The sequence below is a fragment of the Bos mutus genome, chromosome 5 (assembly GCF_027580195.1).
Source record: "Bos mutus isolate GX-2022 chromosome 5, NWIPB_WYAK_1.1, whole genome shotgun sequence".
Classification (NCBI taxonomy): Eukaryota; Metazoa; Chordata; class Mammalia; order Artiodactyla; family Bovidae; genus Bos; species Bos mutus.
Genome location: NC_091621.1, coordinates 4,161,107 through 4,182,299, shown reverse-complemented (window position 1 = coordinate 4,182,299; position 21,193 = coordinate 4,161,107). Strand labels below are relative to the sequence as shown.

General features: G+C 39.3%; 1 protein-coding gene across 6 annotated transcripts in view; it reads left to right on the top strand.

Annotated features, from left to right (window-relative positions):
* Positions 1-20,416, top strand: part of RIC8B (RIC8 guanine nucleotide exchange factor B) — a 99,910-nt gene extending 79,494 nt beyond the window's left edge. Inside the window, exons 9-13 of one of the 6 annotated variants that reach the window (XR_011464157.1) lie at positions 5,981-6,100; positions 9,015-9,098; positions 11,430-11,484; positions 13,237-14,197; positions 20,079-20,416. Coding sequence is in view for 3 of the 6 variants with exons in the window: in XM_070370219.1 (XP_070226320.1) it covers positions 5,981-6,100; positions 20,079-20,190 (232 nt within the window). In the remaining 3 variants the exon portion in view is untranslated. The remainder of the gene's footprint in view (positions 1-5,980; positions 6,101-9,014; positions 9,099-11,429; positions 11,485-13,236; positions 14,198-20,078) is intronic. The other 5 variants (XR_011464158.1, XR_011464156.1, XM_070370220.1 and 2 more) reach the window with 5 other exon arrangements.
* The last annotated feature ends 777 nt before the right edge of the window (positions 20,417-21,193 follow it).

Below are 21,193 nucleotides of genomic sequence, written 5' to 3'. Positions count from 1 at the left end.
TTTGTGACTAAGTTCACTTAAAATGTCTCTAAAACACATCCATATTATAGCATGTGTCAAAATTTCCTTACTTTTAAAGGCTGAGTAACATTCCGTTGTATGTATTTACCACATTTTGTTTATCGATTCATCCATCAGTGGATGCTTGGGTTATTTCCACCTTTTGGCTGTTGTAAATAATGCTATGAATGATGAATGTGAGTGTATAAGTTTGGGTATATACCCAAAGGGGAATTGCTAGATCATATGGTAATGCTATGTTTAATTTTTTGAGGAACTGCCATACCATTTTACATTCCCACCAGCAGTGCACAAGGGTTCCAGTTTCTCCATATCCTGTCCAATACTTATTATTTTTCAGGTTTTTCTTTTAATATCTTAGCCATCCTAACATGTGTGAAGTCAAAGCTTGTGTTTTAACTGCTACCATATTCTTCAGGGCCAATCAAAAGGAGAGATGAGTTTGCCCTTCACGTAATCTCCCTGTTCTTAGAGCATCTCTTATCTTTCTTTGATACAACCAAAATAGAAAATAAGAGAAAATATATTTTTTATAAGTCCTGATATCCCTGAAAGTTAAAAGTTTCATTCAGTTCATTCTGATTCACATAAATCTCTCAGGTGATTCTGGCTCTCCCTTCATAGTACATTCAGAAATAGTCACCCCTCACTACCATCACTGCCACTATTCTAGTCCAAGCTCAAATTTTATCTCCCTCTGAGATCATTTTAAATAGCTTCCTCACTGGTCTTGTTGCTTCTATCTTTGTCATTCTTTACTCATTCTTTACTTTTTTTACTTTACTTTTTACTTTACTTCTTTACTTTTTTTTGTCATTCTTTTAGTTCTCAACACAGCAGCCAACGTGATCTTTATAAAAATGTAAGTCGGACATTACCACTGCTCAAAACTCTCCAAAGGCTAAAAATCAAAGTCCTTATGGTGATGTACATGTAGCCTTTCTCACTGTGCTGTCACCCGGTGATTCACTGCTTGTCACGCTCCAGACACACTCCCGAGGCCTCGGCACTGACTGTTCTTCTGCCTGGAATGCCTGTTCTCCAGAGAGCTGTAAGGCCATTCCGTTGGCTTCTGCACGTCTTAACTCAGTTATCGTCTTCCTGGTAAAGTCTGTTCTGTCCCCACATTAAAAATTGCCACACCCCTACCTTCACCACTCCACCTCACACTTGCTTGCTCTTGTTTCTTCATAGCACTTACCACCTTCTAACATACCATACAATTTACTTATTCATCTAGTCTGTTTTTCCCAGTAGAAGATAAACTCCATGAGAGAATTTTTTTTATTCATTGAGATGTCCCCAAAATAGTGCCTCATGTGCAGTAGGCATTCAGTAAATTTTTGTTGAATATATTAGTTTTTTTAAGGTGTTTATAAATTTAAGTTGGTCAGCCCCTTCTTATCATGAGGATAACCAAGACAGATGAGGTCCCTGCCCTCTTCAGGCTCCACATCTAGCTGGGAAATGGGGCCAGGGGATGGAATTCAAGAAAACAGGGTATGGTAAATTTCCACTCTATTTATTGTTTTATGGGTGGCAGATATTATGGAGAGTTTTTCCTGGCAAGATATTTCTAATTTCATGAGCACATAATGTCTCCTTTCCCACCCCACTGCTCTCTTCTTCCTTAGTTTGGACTCAAAAACGCCTTCTCCTAAAAGCCCTGATCCCTTTCCTAGAGGTTACAGATCGTTAGTCCGTAGACTAGATTTAGCCCACAAGTAGGTTTTGCTTCACTTGCCTGATGTTGCATTGGTTATTTGGTTTTATGTTTTTAATATCTGTTTTACATAGGGCTTAAACTAATTTAGAATTCATATCTTTCAGATGAAAATTTAGATTCGTAACTTCTTTTGAAAAGGTGGAAGTTCTGATGACATTAGGCCTACAGTGCCACATGGTACCTGACTGAGCTGCGTGACTGTGGCCCCGTCATACCAGGCATAAGCTCCTTGATTTCATAATGTACCTTCTTTGTTCATCGTATCTGCCTTAGCCTCTGCAGGGACTTGACTTTACAGCTTGTTAACCAGGATGCTTGGAGTAAAATTTGACCCATGTTTTTTAGAGATAGATGTTAACTTTCTTATAGCTCAGGGAACATTTAATAGCTCCTTTTTTTGTTTTAAGTGAAGTAGTATAATGCAATTGATGTTGGCCAAATGTAGCAACAATTTGAAGAGTAAAAGTCTTAATCCTTTTGTCTGCAGACCTATAGCTGCAGTCATATAATGGCATTATATATAATACAAAATTCTTGATGAAATATCACACAGAAGAGTTAGGATTGGAGTGATGAAAATATGGGGGCCGGGAGCAGAGACAAGGTGGGAAAAACTAGGATAAATATAAAATTACCCAATAAAGTATCTACCGCAGTTAGTGTACTTAAAGTATCTTAGGACCGAGTCTTGGACAAAAAACCAGTCCTAGAATTTCAGTGTTAAGATTCTGAAACCTGGAAAGTTACATCTCAGACTATACTCTTAAGGTTATAAAGGTAGCAGTATTTGTTCAGCGAAAATACTCTTTTATGAAACCTCACTCTGTTGCTGTGGTGGTGACTATTATTTGTTTTCTCTTTTTCTGGGTGGGGAAACTGCATGAGATTGGTTTGAAGTGGGGAGCAGGAGGGGAGACAGTGTCTAAGGCTGCCTCCTGCCCCCTGCATATTGGCGTTTTTGATTTTTTTTTTTACCATAACTGAGTGGCAGAGTTCAGCAACTTCTGCGTGCCATGGTGGTGGTTATATTCTTCTGAGTATCAGCTTGGGGTTTGGGGCGGGGAATGTTTTTTTAAGGAAAAAATTGAAAGTTCAATTCCCAGAGTGTTTTGGGGGGGGTTGGAATGTTTTACTACATGGGTAAAGGATGGGGTAAAGGATGGTAAGTTCTTATTGTGTAAGAGTGAATTTTATGCTCAGTGAGCAAAGCATTGTATGACTCTAGTAGCTAATTTCACAGCAAGTTGTTAAATCATTTTAGCAGCATTAGACTTGAGGTCAGCTTGTAGAAAAGAGTCATCATTTCCACTAAGTCCTTAAAAGAACCAAGAAAAGAATCAAATGTGCCCTGATCCAGAAATCATGTCCTGACTTCATGTGCTGTGGTATCCTCCTGACAGATTTTTTTCCCTAAGGCACAAGATGGCCTGTGCTAATTTCATTATATTCTAAAACATTGTGTGGATCTAATTTTTTTTGTCACCCTTCCATTGAGCTTGAAAAGAGAAGACTTCTCTTAAGAGACAGATGAGCATGACCTAAAGTAGTTAATACACCTGTCTTGCCTTATACCTTCTTCTAAGGCCGTATTTCTTTTGTCCGCTTGGAAAGTGGCATGTGCCTTATAATAAATACCTTTACTTACTTATTTTTAAGACTAGTTGTTTTTCTAATTTAACAGGCAGCAGAAGAGAAACCAGTGAAAATATGTCCTGTTGTTTTATGCCTAAGCAAATAAGAGATGAGTGGTGGAATTACATTTTCAGTGTGGCATCTGGAGACTTCTTAAAAATTACCTTCTCAGAAGCTTGATTTGGGTCCTCTTTGTTCCTGACTTTGGGGAAATATGATGACCCCGTTGGAGAAGGCAATGGCAACCTACTCCAGTACTCTTGCCTGGAAAATCCCATGGACGGAGGAGCCTGGTAGGCTACAGTCCATGGGGTTGCTGAGGGTCAGACACAACTGAGCGACTTCACTTGTCACTTTTCACTTTCATGCATTGGAGAAGGCAATGGCAACCCACTCCAGTGTTCTTGCCTGGAGAATCCCAAGGGACGGGAAAGCCTGGTGAGCTGCCGTCTATGGGGTCACGCAGAGTCGGACACAACTGAAACGACTTAGCAGCAGCAGCAGCAGCAGCAGCAGCAGCAGATGACCCCGTTCAACATTTTTGTTAATGGCCACCAACTCGAGGCCTTTTTCTTTTATGAGCACCTGATGCTTCCCAGGTGGCACAGTGGTAAAGAATTCACCTGCCAATGCAGGAAACGAGGAGACTTGGGTTTGATCCCTGGAGGGGGCAGATCCCCTGAAGTAGAAAATAGCAACCCATTCCAGTATTCTTGCCTAGTAAATCCCACGGACAGAGGAGCCTGGCAGGCTACAGTCCATGGGTCACAGAGTCAGACACGACTTAGCAACTGAGCATGCATGAGCACCTGAAAAAAAGGAGAGGGACTAGTAGCACACAGTGAGCGTCTTAGCTAGGCTTTATCCTAGCGGTTCGTAACCTCAATGTGTATCACAATCAACTGGGGAAAAAATACATTTAGTTGGTTTCAGGTGAGGCCCAGGTCGCATCTTTAAAGTTTCTCAGATGATTGCAGTTTACAGCCAAAGCTAAGAATCACTGACAAGCCCGTGGGTTTTCAGACTGTTTCCCCAGAGTTCCTGAAAGTGTCTTAGGGGCTGCCTTCAGAGGAAGCAAGTGAGTGAGGATAGAAGGGAAGCAAATAGAAGGGATTCTAGGCCCCTACCCTCCTTGGCCATCCCTGGCCCCTCTTCTGCCCGAGCAGTTCCACTTTCATCTATTTCATATATCAGCTTTCTGTGTAGATTTCATTTGTGTAAAAGGGTGAGGGTTTCCACTGCTTTGAAGGAAAAAGAAGTCTTTTAACCATGACCCCTGACAAAGGTCTTTATACAGAATGGTAAAATAGATGTTTAAGATCCAGTTTTTGAGGATGGTGAGCACTGAGTCCTTCTGCAAGAAATCTGTCAGGCAGCCTCTGAAAAATGTAGAAAAAGAAATATTTTTTCTAACATTATAGTACCTAGCCCTTGCTCTATGTGAGGAAAAGCCCTGCTTAGTTAAGGAAGTCAACTTGCCCAAGTATAAAGTCTAAAGCCAGGCCAGCAAGCAAGGACATAAGCAATCACAATGTCTTGGTTTTGGCCCACATGATTTTTTTCCCTGTTTAGACTAGAACTGTTCTCCATTTTACCCTAGTCCACAATACTCCACGTTACTTATACTTAGCCAGTTCAGTCATCTGCCTATCCTTAAGGCCTGGCCCCTGAAAGCATTTGTGTTTATAAACCCTAGAAAGTAATTTATTGGCACTTTTCTGTTTGCAGGGATATTTGATCATTAAAAACATTACTGTCTGTACTTGGCTGGTACAGAATATTATAACCTCTTGTCTGCTTATCCAGAAAGACGTTTAAACTATAGATACTTGGCAGCCATTTAAAGAATTATCTTTTATTTCACCTCCCCCTCCTCCTCTTCAAAAAAAAAAAAAAATAGTATGACTTTTAAATAAGAGGATAGTTTGGTTTGGTATTAGAACTTCATACAAAGTTTATGGAACACATTCATTTTAAGTACTTTATTAAATCTATTTCCAGAAAGCCAGATGGCATACCTGTCTTTTGGTAGACTAGATTTCATTCCTTTTTTTTTTCATCTAGGTCAGATCAAATCTGATTAAAATTGTTCTGCTTTATCTTTTATTATTTAAACACTCATTGCCTTCTGTGGTCTCACTAATGGACTAATTTCCTGAGATTATAAATTGGCATGCTTTCATTTTCAGATTCCAGCCTGTCATCATTTTTCCAATTTTTTTTGACATACTTGTTTTATGCTGTATCACAAAACAGGTTTCTTCTTCTCTGAAATCATTTGTCCCCTATATAATTAAGCTGTGCATCCAAGGATATTTATCCTAACGGCACCAATCTAATTTCCAATTTTTAGAAAGTAGCCATGCCTTCAAAAAAAAAAAAAAAGCTGGCAAGTTAGCTATCACCCACTTCCCAAAGCAAATTAGTAGGAAAAGTCAGTTTTTTAAAAAAATTCCTATAGCAGTTCTATACCATAAAATTGCTACTGCCAATTTTTTGGCTATTATACTCTTTCTTATTATAACTTAAAACTTGGACCAGAAAAGTATAGAAAGAGCATAATTTGAAAACATACAGCATAACTTTTTTTTCTTTTTGTAGCATTAATCTTATCACTGGTCATTTAGAGGAACCAATGCCAAACCCCATAGATGAAATGACAGAAGAACAAAAAGAATATGAAGCCATGAAACTTGTCAACATGCTTGATAAACTTTCCAGGTATTGTATTCCCCTCCATTTTTTGCTTGGTTTCTAAAAATGTTCTATTTCTTTGTCTCTCTCACTGAGAGTTACCATAGAACAGCAACTCTGGAAATCCATGTTGATTGGAACAGGCTGGCCCAGGCAGCACTAGTTCAGACCTCTCTTGGCCACTGTGGTTCTTCTACATGTGCCGCTTATGGATGTGCGTTCCTCAACATTTCAACTCTCAAAGCTAGGAGAGTAGCTGCCAGGTCACTGTGATATTTAACCAACTAACCTCCCTGTCTTCAAAAAGATGCTGCGAATTAGGTTTGATGATTTTGCTGCTTCTTGTATTTTTTCGTTTTAGTCTGTTTTGGTTTTTGTTCCAAATCATGATGCTTTTTATTTTTATTCATTTTTGATGTGCAAGTTTGCAATTCTTTCTTTTTGGATTGCTGCTGAAACCAAGAACTCTAAACTGTCTAGGAAAAGGTGAAAAGGAATAGCTCAAATGAAGGATTTTCTGAAAGCAGGCACTTGTATTAATTAGGGATTCTAAAAACAATTTCACTTTCCCTTCTTGCTTCACACCTCCTTCCCCTCCAAAAATAGCCAGTTTTGAAAATAATTAAACTAAATATATACTAATAAGTAACTAGTCATCTTGGAGGAGTTATTAGAAAGTATTCCTTTCACACTTGCCTGAATTGCTCAATTTTCTAGTCATATATTGAGTCACTGTCTCCTTTAAGCCATCTTGAGTGAGTGCTTCTGTGTGTTGGTGGCAGCTGCCACCAGAAGGTGAATTTCTTCTGGTCATCTCCTTTTTCACAACAACTCTGCAAAGGCTAGTATCCCTCAGTCAAGAGAAGTAGCAACTGGAATGGTAAAGCCAGAAAGTGAACCATAAAAGGCAAAGGTATAATAAAGAAATAGTCAGAGACTAAGAGCACAGCAGGAAGCTTAGAACAGAAGTGTTCAAAAACAGGAAGAGCTGACATGAGGAGTGTGACAAGTTAGGATATTTAGACCCTCTACAGAGTCTGAGTTTTCAAATGATGCTGATAATGCGATAGAATTTAGTTGACTTCCAGCTATTCCTTTTAAATTTCCATCATTTTCCCAAGTTTAGAATTTACAGCTAACCATGCTCATAATATTCAAAAGACATTGTTATCTCTTTGCATATGACATTCTTCATACTTTGTATAGAATATACATGTTTCTACCCTGAATGAATTTACAGTAAAAGAGAAGATATATTGTTAGAGCAAACATAGGAGGCAGAGGAACAGGTTCTGAATGAGCAAATAAAAATAAGATTTGTACTTCACAAGGATCTGATGTGGCAAGTGAAACACAGCAGTGTAACTACAGCAGCTAGGATGAGAACCAACAGAGTCCGCCTGGTAGATGGAGGGGGAGATATTAACAAGGACCAGGATGGAGCATACTAGCGTGAAGACAGTGAACTAGTTAGGTTGAATAAATTTTGTTTCTCTTAAATTGCATTTCAGTAATATGAGTTCTTAAAAGATAACACAGATACTATCCAGCTTGCCAATTTGCCCTGGATGAGTAAACATCCAGCCGACTCTCAGGTCAATCTGAAGGTGATACTGATTTTTGCATAGCAAAATATATCTTGTGTTGGCTTTGATGGTATGAATTTCACCATTCAAGTTGAAGTTAAGACAATTTTGAGAATAGTCCTAAATCACTTTTCCATGATGTGTGGTGGGTTTGTTTTTTTTTTTACATTGTCTGCCTTTATGTGCTTTCTAACATTTGCTCTCACTAATAACAGTCAATGACAAAACTGTATGGAGATGAGCAGTGGGCATTCCAAAGCTGGAATGCAAAGAATGAACCCATTCTTTATGCGTCGTCTTACGTGTTTGTCTTAGTTCCTTCTCTTTTTTCACTGTTGTTTTTTTTTTTTTTTTTTTTTGAGGTAAAAAAGATGCCATAAAGCCAAGGGAGACTAAAATCAGTAAATTCGGGGAATATTTATTAAGCAGGTACTCTGTGCAAGGCACTGTGCTAGGAAGATGAGGGAGATTCAGAGGTGAATGTGGTAGTCTCTGCCTTTGGAAAACTCACCTTTTAGTGTGGGATATGGCTATAAGCTACTCTAGAACACAGGGTAGAAGGAAGTAATGTCAAAATAAGGTCTGTATTGAACTGTGAGCACCAAGGAAAAGGAGCAGTTCATTCTGTTGCGATGAATCAGGGACTGTTTCACAGGGAAGGTAACAATTGTGCTGATCCTTGAAGTTTAAGAGGTGTTAGATTAACAAATGGAGAAATGACCGTTCATTCCAGGTGGAGGGAAACTTACTCTTGTTAATAAGATAAATCTTTGTTATTCACATACTGCATCTTTCTTCTAAAGAGCTCATAACCAGAGCTAATTTATCACAGTCTGATTAAGTTATCAGATTTATCATTAGGGAAAGCAAGGCCCAAAGAATTGCCCCACACATTTCCAAGCTAATGACTGATGAAAATCCATTTCCTTTCACAGTTTACAAAACTGTTTACAAAAAGTACACATTTCCTTTCACAGTTTACAAAACATACACTGTCTTTCTAGCTAAAGTGAGGCTAAGAACTTCATTTTTCAGAATTCAAGACCTTTGCTCTGTCCACTGTGCTACTGTGTCTGTCTGTTAGAGTCAGTGTTCGCCAGAATATTTCCTAAATCATCCTCTTCAGCAATGTGCTATTGGTTAGTTCCTTCAGCTGTCACTCTAAGGATGTTCTGCATCCCACCAAGTCTTACTGTGCTAAGAGTGTACTATAGCTTTGTCTGGTTAGCTTTCCTTTCCAAAAATGAAATCATTTTCTCCTGGGCCTGAGTTGAAAGGTGTGTGAGTAAAGGATAGGATTGGAGGTGATGTGGCCAATGAATGGACACTAGACACTCCCTTTTTTCCATCCATAGGAGAGCAGATGTGAAGGACCTGCACCAGGATGGTGGTTAGCAACAGTGGCCCGTGCCAAAGCACTTACCAAAGTGATGACTAAGGTTGGTCATGCCAAGTACTATTACTGAGCCTGGTGTAGGGTACAGATGTTATTTACCACCAAAACTGTAAAAACCACCAATGCGAAAATTTAAATTACATTTCCATTTTGCCTCCAGGCTGGACATAGCCACTGCCTCAAGTTGCTCACCGCCTTAGCAACTTTATCTAAGCTAGATTTTTAAGGACACTGGAGAGATCAGTGCTGAAACATTTTCTTCCCATTGAATACCAACTGACAGTGGTATTCCATGTGATTTTTCTTTTTTTAGTGTAAGGATTCTGTTTTAGACAGATGTAGGTAAGGGGATTGGCAGTGGACCTGGAGGTCTTAAGAGTTTGAGAATAATCTGAGCCCTGTAAGTCCCATCATGTCTAGCTAGTACAGTGCCTTGTACCCTGTGATTTTCCCAGTGTGTTTGATGAAATGTCAAAGCTGATCCCCAAATCAAAGGTTAATTTTTTTGCTCAATAAAATAGCCTACATGGTTTAAAGACTTTAAAGTATACTTTTGTCAGTTCAATTTCTTGGCCAGATGTCATAAAATGCAGGTCTGGAAAGGAATTCTGTAAGGTACTTTGGTCCATGAGTGGCTAATTTAAATAATGGGGTACCTAATTTCTTTAATATAGAATGATAATTGTAATATTTATCAGACATAAGCATTAAGGCCTGAGGCATGGAGATTATAGAAAGCTTCATTTGACATTTTTAATGTGAGAACAGAGGTGGGAAAGAGGATGAAATTGGCCTGCCTCTCCACCTCTTCTTTCCTTTTTTGAACTGGAAAAAATATAAGTCCCTGCAACTTAAGCAGGAGATTAGAATTTGGATTGTATGTGGTTAAGCAAGTCCAGTGTGGCTAATACAATTGCATTCACCTTAGCTACAGCACACAATTTGCATATAACAGCACAGCCTCCTCCAGAAGAGGGGAGAGAAGATTGATGGCTTAAGCCTAAACTAACCAAGGGAAGTAATATTTCAAGTTTCAAACTTTGTTTTGACTTTTCTAATCCCCCTTAGTTTCTTAATTGGAACAGGACTGACTAATCTTCTACTGCATACTTACCCCATCACTGTTTAACAAGGTACACTGCCTTTTTGCTTATAAATTATATCAAAATCTTCTAAAATTTACATCTATATAAATAATTGTTTTCCATTTCTTCCCTTTCTTATCTATTCCTTGTCCAATATAATTTTGCTAGCCATTATGTAGTATTGGTGGAACATGGCTTTCTTAATAAATGCAAGTACCAAATATAGAAATAGTTCCCCTTTAGTCTCCAAATATTATTTTTAAGCTTATTAAAGCTGGGACAGGTAATTTATGACTGAAAGTAATAACTATATAATTTTTTCTTTATAACTAAATTTCTTGACTCTGCTTATAAAAATAACAACTGTGATTACTCCCACCTTGATGAGTTAACCAAGGAAATGCTTTGTAGGTACATTTCAGAAATATGATCCAGTTTTTATAGCATTGTAAGATCTATTGTGGGTACGAAAGTGTAATGATCTCAATTGCTAACATCAGAAAATCCTTTAGATCTGCACTGTCCAATATGGTAACCACTAGTCATATATGACTACGGCTAGTCTGAATTGGGATGTCTTCTAAGTGTTAAAATACTCAGACATTCAAAGACTCAGTACAAAAAAAAACAACAACAACAACAAAGACTCAGTACAAAAAGAGAATATAAAATACCTCAATTGTTTATTATGAATTTATGTTGAAATAATATTTTTGATATATTGGGTTAAGCAAATTATTTTAAAACTAATCTTACTTTTCTTACTTTTTCGATGTGGCTACTAGAACATTTAAGATTACGTATGTATGGCTTACATTATGTTTCTGTTAGATAGCACTGTTCTATCTCAATAAAAATACACTGCAAGTTTGCTTAGAAGCTTAATTAAAGGAACGTGGATCCAGTTAAACTAATATACCCTTACAGTGGTAAGGGAGAAATACGATATTGTTCATCTTTAGGTTAAAGAGGGCCTTTCCACTGGCTGGACACCTCTAAGTAGGATGTCATGCAATCTTTGTATTGCTTATTAGTAGTCATTGTCCCTTAACTCTGTAGTAGGAATGCCTACTTTGAGCTCTTGATTTAAGCACTAGCCAAAATGACTTTTGTTTATTATAGAAACATCAAATAAGAATAATCTCCATTGACTACTTGCTCTTAGTCACCCTCCTCCTTTCTAATGGAGAAGAACATGTCAGAACTTCCATTTCTACTGCTTTATTCAACACTGTCAGTTGGCATGCTGACCTCTTATTAATATTTATTTTGCTAATTTTGGACAACAGGATAGAAAGGTCTGTAGAGAAATTACCAAGAAATAAAGATCACCTTCACTTAAGGGTAAAACTCAGTTTTATTTTTCTAACATTATCCCTAACCTCTTTCTCTATATTTTCTTAACCATACTCTTTAATGTGAGGTGGATAACACATTTTTAGAAGCTTTGCATGTGATCTTCTAACAGAAATGAGAATAATAAAAGACTAATATTTTATATATTGCTTTTAAGTTTGAAAACAGCCTTGTGAATTAGATAGGGTAAGAGATATTTTATTGAGGCGTAAATGGGACCAGTGATTAAGTATCTAAACCAAGATCAGCCGTCTTGTTAGTGATATAGTCAGGATTTGGTTCTTAGACTTCAGACTCTAAATCTTAACTGTTATTTTAAAAAATTACCAACATACAGCTCTCAAATTTGTCAGTCTGATTATCTTCAGTAAGATGCTCTAAATTTTAAATAGATTCAAAGGACAAAGACAGATAGTAAGCCTATTTACCTGAGAAGAAAATTAAGATTTGGAGGCCATTCCTGCTTTTTCAATCCATAATTGAGCTTTTCTCAAATATCAAGTCAGGTCCTAAGCAGTTTATATCAAAAACAAAAACAGCTTCATATGAAGGAAACCAGTAAAACTGCTATGATTCTATGTTACTATAAAATATTTTAATTATTTTGAAAAGAGAATATTCTGACAGATTCTTATATGCAGTGTGATCATATGAAGAAAATTAACTTTAGAAAGGCTTCCCTATTTACAAGGCTGTTGCCTGTTTGTTCAGCTCCCGAAGTGGAAGGACATGCATGGTGTGGACAGTGTGCCATATCCATTTCTCTTGGGAATGATATTTTTATGTTGTATATTTTAACTTCCCAACTGTACCCAATCCCAAAGCATGACGGTGAGGCTGAGGGAAGGGTCTCAGAAATGTTTTTGAGAAATGGAGCTTGAAGACCTCGGATTTGGTACAGAAAAGCCACCATACCTCTCCTACCTATTGGTTAGTGGCTTAGTAAAAGATGAGTATAACTTCAGCACTAGGAAGCCATCAGATGGAAGATTATACTGAAAGATGAAGGGTCAGCAAAGGACATGCTCTGATGGTATATAACTGAACATTTAACTAGTGCCAAAAGTTGTATTAATTTCTTGAGGACAAAGCATTTAAAACACTTCAGAATATCACAAGTTTTGAGGAAATCCATTGTACTTCAATAGATTATGGACTATTCCATTGATGCTCAAGTATTGAAATAAGATGCACTCTCAGAATTATAGCAAAGATTACAGAGCTTCCTTCTCGGGGCTCTCACAGGCTCCGTTACAGCAGGCATTTTTGGAAAAGCTCTGTTAATTAAAATACTTTATTTATATATTTATTTTCATCCTATCTTCCAAATGTGAAAGGAATTAAATACGAAATGGCTAATTTTAAATGTCAGGGTTCTTTTTTTCCAAGCCAACCTTACATTAAGAACAGGAATCCCTGTGCCAAAGAAATGGTTCCCAATTATCCCATCCTGGGTTTTGTTATACATTGTACAGAAGTCAACAAAACAAGTATGTAACAGAACCTGCCTAAATAACAGCCACCCTCATTAAAATCAGAATTAATCAGGGGGTGATTGAAGGAAGCAATGCTTCATAGGTTCCCCCTTTTTCTTCTTTTCTAATCATAGAACAAAATATGTTACATAAAAGGATTGGAACTATTATGCAGTACTCAATTAGAGGGAGGTGAATAGGTCTCTAACATGCTGTTTTATCAAAAGAGCAGACTGGTGTTTGCATGACTGTTGTTTCATTACAGACCCTGTCATTAATTCCATGTGTCAATACTGCCCTGTAGTACACAGAGCAGACAAGAAAGAAGAGCCCTTGAAAACAAGGGAATGATTTTTGAGTCGTTATCAAGCTAAGTGGCAAGCGGGAAGCTGAAACTCGTATAGGTAAATTCGAAGGGACTCTTGGGAGATCTGCAAGTGGGAAACAAGAATGCATTTTACCAACTGCTTAATTATGTCCTGTTTTTCAACAAGTACACTTGAATTGAATGCTTTGTTTGTATTGCACAAAAACATGTGCTTTGGGCAAGAGTATTCTCTTGTTTCCAGGTCAAGTAAGGTGTTTTATACACATACACATCTGGCCTATTCTATAATGTGCTATTGGGTATGTTAGTATCTGAGCCCCAATATTGCACTGTCATTTCTGGGGGAAAGTTACGTAGGAACCAGAAGTCTAAACAGTGGAGCTTTCGCTAAGTCCTGAGAGGTTGTATAAGCCCAGGCATCCCAGAGGAGCATACTTACAGGGAAATGGTGGCTCAGGAAAATGTGGAACTATATCTGGGGACAAAAAAGACAGACTATAAAGCTTTCAATATGGTATAAATTCCATAATCTCCCACCCCTAAACCTTTAAAAAAGTACTTTTTGGTTTCCGTTAGCAGTCCTAAGGGTTAGGCTGGGGCAAAATAAGGTTTCCTTTCTTGGACGTGCTTTATCTGTGTCCTCGTTCCTGGCCAAGCCCTTATAGATTATGGTTCCTTATCGTTTAGTAAGATCAAATTTCTAAATGATGTTTCGTTCCAGTTGAACATTCTTGGAGGCTTATCTCTTCCCTGGCCAGATGCCTGATCAGATGAGAAGCCCGCCATGATACTGTCACAGTGCCTAGAATGGGCTCTTTATCCAGTAGACATCACTGTACTTTTTGATGATAACGAGGGCAGTCTTAACTTGTGTTAAGGCCTGTGTATAGCATTGAAGGTAAGTATGAAGGAGTTATTGCTATGTGAATATCTTAACCCTGATGCACATTTCAGTATATAGTATCTTCGTTTAACCATGATCTACATATATCTAACACCTAGCCATCCTTTTTAGATGGGACCTTCATGATTTAGGACCAGTAACTCTTCATGAAATGGCCTGTTTATTGAGGGCCATGATTAAATTTAGATCCATCCTTGTAACATTTGCCATTGCTTTGATTTTATTTTTGGAATCATTCTAATCATTTTGCTGGTAGCTTTGCAGAAAGGACTTGTGGTCTTGGTGTATGTCAGTGACAATTAGGTAGGCTGCTGTGCTTGACTTTTAGGTTTAGAAGATCTTGATTAGAAACAAAAGCCTAGCAGTTTCAGTGTCTTAAAAACCTAGCCGCTTTTTAAGTAGATCATAATTATTTAGTAACCTAATATTTAGTCTCTTGGAATTAGAATAGAATCTTAGGGATCATCTTGTCCAACCCCTTCATTTTATAGATGGGGAGACTCAAGCCCAGAGAAGGAAATGACTTGCCCAAGGACACCCAGCACATTAGTGGACAATCTGAGTCTAGACCCACTGGTGCCCCAGATGTAAGCAGCCGAGTCTACATGAATCAGTGGTTGGAAATTCCAGGTTGTATGGCACAAAGAGGGCCTTGATTTCTGGACGGTCAGAATGTCTGATGACATTGACTCATCAGGGAAGTAATTATAGTTAAAATAGTATGAGGATGACTCGTGGCAAATGGTTCTCTACCATTGTCCATTGGTGCTATGACCCATGTATTATATTCTTTCAGTAGAACTTTACTGAGCACCTATTATGTGCCCATCCTAGATCCTGCAGATCACAGCCAGAGAAGACATGGACTCTGTCCTCAAGTTGCTCAAGTCCTGTAGAAAATGAGAAATCTCTGGAAAGCATCATGCAGAATTCCCTGTAGAATGCTAATACTTTTCCTAATTGTAAATCTTGGTGATGAAAATGAACCTTTTCTCTTGGTCAGGGTTTGTTTATTAGGTGTCACATAAAACACTATACCATTCCTTTCTGTGAAAATACAAGATAATACCAATTGCAGCTAAATTGAGTTCATAAACACTTATTGAGGATCTACCATCTGCAAGGCACTGTGCTAGACACATAGGGATATGAAAATGAATACAGTGTAGAATATTTTCTTTTTAAATGTCAAAGCAGTATTGTTTTATAGCTTTCAACCTTTGTAATAAGAATTATTTTTAATAAATAGTCTTAAAATATGGGACCCTTGAAATAGAAGACAAAATATCTCTGTACTGTAACCCAGACTTGTCAGCCCAGGATTGCAAAGTCTCCATCCAAATCCTCTTTTGTACCCCATATCTGTCTTGAGCTTTCTTTTTCCTTTATCTCAGCCAAGCCAGCCTGCTTGCCAGTCCCTGCACACAACTGACTCTCGCTTCTGTGCCTTTGCTTGACTAACCTCCTGCTTCGGGATGCCTTTCTCCCCGTGAATCTGTGTCCATCACTGCCATTACAGTCTGGCCCTGAACCCATCTCCTGCCAGGAGCCTGTGATCAGCATCCCCATCTCCTCCGTGTCCCTCCCACGTGTACATAGCCCATATGACTGGTGGAATAACAGTTCTGTGGTATTCATTAATGCTTCCCATTCTCTGTCCACATCTTGCTCATCTAGATACAACAGATCTTACTAAATGAAGCAGTTTAGTATAACCAGGTCATTTTTCAGACCTTTTAGGAGTAAGTTTCTATATCAAAGAATTCATTTTGGTATTTGTGGGCTGTTATATGATAGAGAGGAAGAGCAGAATCATTAGGATGGGGGTTTGAAAAGTAAGCCTCGGGGTCCATAAGAGAAAAGAGTCTATCTGTAAGTGATCCTCTCTCCTTCCATTCCCAAACAGGATGAGAAATTGCCTTTAAATAAATTTCAAATACAGTAAGGGTGTACTGAACTGTCAAGCTAGGGAAAGCAGGGCTCTGCCTGTTAATCATCTCAAGCTTGTTGATCTGCTGTTCTGTAATTCCTTTAATATTGTTTAATGTGTGTGTGTTTTACCTTCTGAACTGACTAAAAGCTTCTTGAGGACAGGGACCATGTCTTTTATTTGCTTCTGCATATTCTTCCCCCACTTATTCCCAAAGACTGCCCTAACAATCTTGTGGAAACCTTCCTTCCATAAGCACATAAAGGACAGGAAATGCGTCTCATGGGTTCCAACTACACCCCAGCCATCGCACTATGTATTTCATATGTATAATGACCTTTCACCCTCATGACGATTCAGTGAAATGGGTATTCCTATCCCAATTCTACCGATAAGGAAACTGAAGTTCAGAGAATTCAAGATCTTACTGCTATAGAACCTAGGTCTGATTCCAAAACCTTTATATGCCTTTCACTGTACCACAATAACAACAACTAATATTTAGGACTCCTTTACAGTACATAGAACTCTTTCATTTATACTATTATTGTTGCTGTTACTACTACCACTGCTAGTACTATAACCCCTTAAGTCATCACTAGGAAGTAGGTAGGTAGAGCTAGTATTATTATCCCCATTTCACAGATGGGAATACAGAGACTCAGAGACTTGCCCAAGATCACACAACTGGTAAGTGGAAGAGCCAGGACTTCAAAGAGACTTCCTGACTCTAGACCTTTTTGTTCTTTCCAGTGTATCACATTGCCGCCTTAATTTATCTGCATGAATGCATAATTATTTGGCCAGTTATCACTGACACCTCTCCTACAGGAGTGTCAGTAAGACAAGACATCCTATAGCATCCTATAGCCATGTGAAAAAGAAAATAATTAATATCCTTAGAAGAGCTTCTATGTTAGTAGAGGGGTGGTAGAGAAAATCCAAAAAATAAAGCCTTGAGAAGAATAGTTCACAGGTGAGCATTAAAATATGAGCCCCTTTATTCTATAGATGAATTTTCATAATTTGGCTATAAAACTTTTGTAATGTTTTTAATTATTTCTATTATAAAATTGGATTAGGGAGTAGGGGTGCAACCTATGGACTTGATTTGAAAATATTCCTCCTGGGTTTGGATGAGAAAGTACTGGCTACCTTGTGCAAGCTGGTAGCTAGCCCCAGTGTCATTCTGTTACCAGAGAAATACAGAAATATTAGGAGTGATGGCATGCCCCCCCAGCAGTTCATCACTATCTTGGTAGAATTCATGCAATCTCATCTACTGATCCCATTCCACCCCCCCATACCCTTCACCCCACCCTACCTTACTGTTCTGCAGTCACCAACCCCTTCAAACCTTTGAACTTTCTGATCCCTTAATGTTTCACCCCAGAAGGTGGTGCCCTTCTCCTTTTGTATTGATTATTAGTAAACAGTGTCCAGTATCACAAAGGCCTTCAGGACAACCACAACTAGGAATTGTTACTAAAGTACAGATGTGGAGTATGAACTGGTGCTAGAGAGAAGTTTCAGTGGAAGCAGATTGTTCTCTAGTTCCACTAAACATTTCTACCTGGTTGTCATGCAGAGTTCTTCACTGTCCTGAAAGATGTTAGTGTCTTCCCCGTCCCCCAAAATCTGCTCCATCTGCTGTGCTCTTGCTCGAATGAATGGTCACCATCCACATGGTCATCTGAGCTGGGAGCCATAGAGACACTCTTCCTCACTCCCCTTTACCAACTCTGCCCTCCCAGTGGATGACAGCTCTACCTTGGAAGTGATGCCTTTTCTTCCCACAACCACAGCCACAGCCCAACTTTCTGTCTCCTCTCACACGCACTGTTACAGTGACATCCTCGTGACTTGCCTCTCTGCCAGTTTCCCCGATTCCGACGTGTCTTTGCACTGCTGCCAGAGATTCTTCCCTATAAACCAACCCTGGCCGGGCATTCCTTACAGGCTAGGACCCAAGCTGCTTACTTTGACATTCAAGACACTTGACTGCCAAACCCCAAACTGCCCTTGCAGACTTACTTCCTGCTGCTCCTTCAGTGAATCTCTCCCCTCCCCAAACACTGGGCCCTTTCCCAGCTTGAGAGCAGAGAAAGAAATTGACACAATCCAGAAAGGTCTATACAGTCACAAGTAGGTGGGACCATACAGAGCCCTCCACACAATCTCCCTTGCTGGCAGAGTCCTGTGCCATCTTTGCCTGGCATAGGACACCTCCCCAGAGGTGCTGCTCCCACCTTCCCCAGGCAATTAGATCGATGCTTCGTCTCAGGAGCTGTGATTTCCTTTGTTCCTGATCCTGTTACAGCATTTACCCCATTATGTCCTGAGTTATTTTCCATGTGTATGTTTCACGCACTGCTCGAGGGCAGCAGCTGTGCCTGGCCTTCCTTCTCTCCCCAGTATATGACACAGTTCTCAGCACATAGTTGTTGAGCAGCTGAACTCAGAGTGTGTTCCTTCAGTGCAGTTAGAGCAGATGTGCAGAGAGCCCTGGGCTGGGGTTCAGGGACTGTCCCAGGTCCAGTTTTGCCACTAGACGTGTGACCTTGGGTAAGTCACTCAGTCTCCTTTATTAAACAAGGGAGTTGGACTAAATGATCTCTAAGGCCGCTTTAAATTCTATGATTCTGACCCCATTTCTGGGATCACGAAACACATTTCCTACTTGATAAATATTTAGCAACCTCAATTTAACCAGTCAACCATCCATATTAATAGAGTCTTCAGACTCTCAGCAGTAGTCTTCTGGTAAGAGCTGCTTGATAGGCTCCTGTTGGCTTATCCAGCGTCCCCTGAGCTGTTCTCCCCTTCCCCAGAAGTCTCTCTGCACTTGTAACACTAGCACACGGTTGTGTGGCTGGCCCTTCCCAGTAGGGAGCCCTTCTTTGTGCTGGCCTGAGGGACAACCACAAGGAAGCAGAGGGAGAGGAGGCTTTATTACCTTCCTTCACTCTAGCTCCCACCAACATTACAGTTGCTGCCATGTGGGTTCTTGTTGTAGACATGTTTTTAGAGGGCAATGCCCGTTTCTGTGAGAAATAAGTTTTAAGCAGCTCATGTGCTCTTCAAGACTCCTTTTAAAGTACACTGCTGACTTTTTGGGGTGGGAGGAGGACTAGAGTTAGCAGCTCAACAGGTACATTCACCATAATCTCCATATAATAAATAAGAGCCCATGAAAAGATTAAATAAATCTTTCCTAACGCTTTTTGATTGGCTTAATCAATAATTAATCATCTTTAGATGAGGCCGTAACTTGTGGAGTAGATATAATTGGATTAGCTGAGGAGAGGCAGTTGGGGCGCTTTGAAGAGATTAAAATGGCTGTCAATCCCATAATTAAACTGCCACAAACAAAAGCAATGGTGTTTTTTTAAAAAAGAAGGAGAGAAAGAAGGAAAGAAAAGGGAGGGAGAAAGTTGGGAAAGGCCAACTGATTTGAAATCAATAAGTACTTATATATCACTAGAGACTGGACAGGGAAAAATCAAATGGCAGATTTATTCCATTAAATTAAATCCATACATATCAAATCAGCCATTTAATTACATGGCTGGTCCACTGGGACAGGTGAAATTTTGGCAGCTTCAACTTCTTAACTAAAACAAATCCACAAAAGGAAAAAAAGTCAATTATTAAAAACAGAAGAGACCTGCTCCTTGTCCTGAGCCCATTTAGACCTTGACTTTTCATACTTTTAATTGGCTTAGTAGGTTTGGCCTGTGTGAATGAAGTCTTTTATCTCCCTCTTTTTCTTTCCATACCCCTTTCATCTTTCCTGTTACAAACACACAGAGAGAGCTTGAGGAAAAATACTTTGGTTTTTAAAGACTTTTCTTTTTTTTTAAAGGATGTGGATTCGGGCGGGGGGAGGGTGTGTGTGTGATGCTGGTGAATACTTTTTTCTCTCTCTTTTATCTCTTTTTCCAGAGAGGAGTTGCTTAAACCAATGGGACTAAAACCTGATGGGACAATAACGCCTTTGGAAGAAGCACTCAACCAGTACTCTGTCATCGAGGAGACCAGCTCTGACACAGACTGAAAGCATCACCTGCTCAACTCTCAATATTGCTTTTATCAGCATCTTTTCTCTGTAGCTCCAGGGGAATCTTTTCTCTAAAACATTTATGCCCTTGCTTTGGCTAGAAACACATTAACTGGTTTACTCATTGAGAATCCAGCGTATTTAAGAAGTGATCCTGTGTTTTTGCGATATTGAGGCATTCATACAGAGCTGCAGTTAGATGGAGTTGCAGGGACTAGGAAGAGGGAAAAAAAATTCCATTCTGTCAAGATGGAACTGAAGGACTTCACTCTATAAAGCAGCCCTGGTTGAATCTGGCAGTTCTGTTTGCCAAGATTCTTAACAGAAGATTTAGCTGTGTCCTTCCTCTCACTTGTGTGAGCTGCCCTTTCTGAATCTCTCCAGAGACGGAGGCACATGGGAAGCAGAATGAGCTGCTAAAAGGGGCGAAGGCAAGTGACCCTTTAGATCAGGACTGAGTGAATGGAAGCCAAGCAGCTGCTCCATAGGCCTAGCCCCACTCTTCACTTCATTTCAATTTTGTATAAATCTATAGAGACTCACACACACGCACACACACACACACACACACACACAGCCCCAGACTTGCAAACTGATTACATTCAAAAAAGTTTGTATGTCACTTATCTAGAACTTCAGAATACATTTCTCCCTATAAAGTTACAAAAGATGGTTTAGTTCTGAGGCAGCTACCAATGCCTATTTATTCCCTAATAACCTGAACACTAGTACCATAGAACTGAACCCCCATCTGTATTGCTGCATGGGGAGCATGCATTCTGAGGTCTAACATAGGGGTGCCAGGAAAACATACCCTCCAACCCGGAAGAGGGAATGGGGACCCCTGGGTACTGGGAGTTCTTCTGTGGCCTCTGCTGAGGGTGGAGGAGACAGCAGCACCCATTTGTACATATAGGTCATTCATACGCCACATGTTTTAAATCGGGGACTGTGTGTGCTTGTGTGTGTTCTACCTTTCTACCATATGTGATCAGTTTAA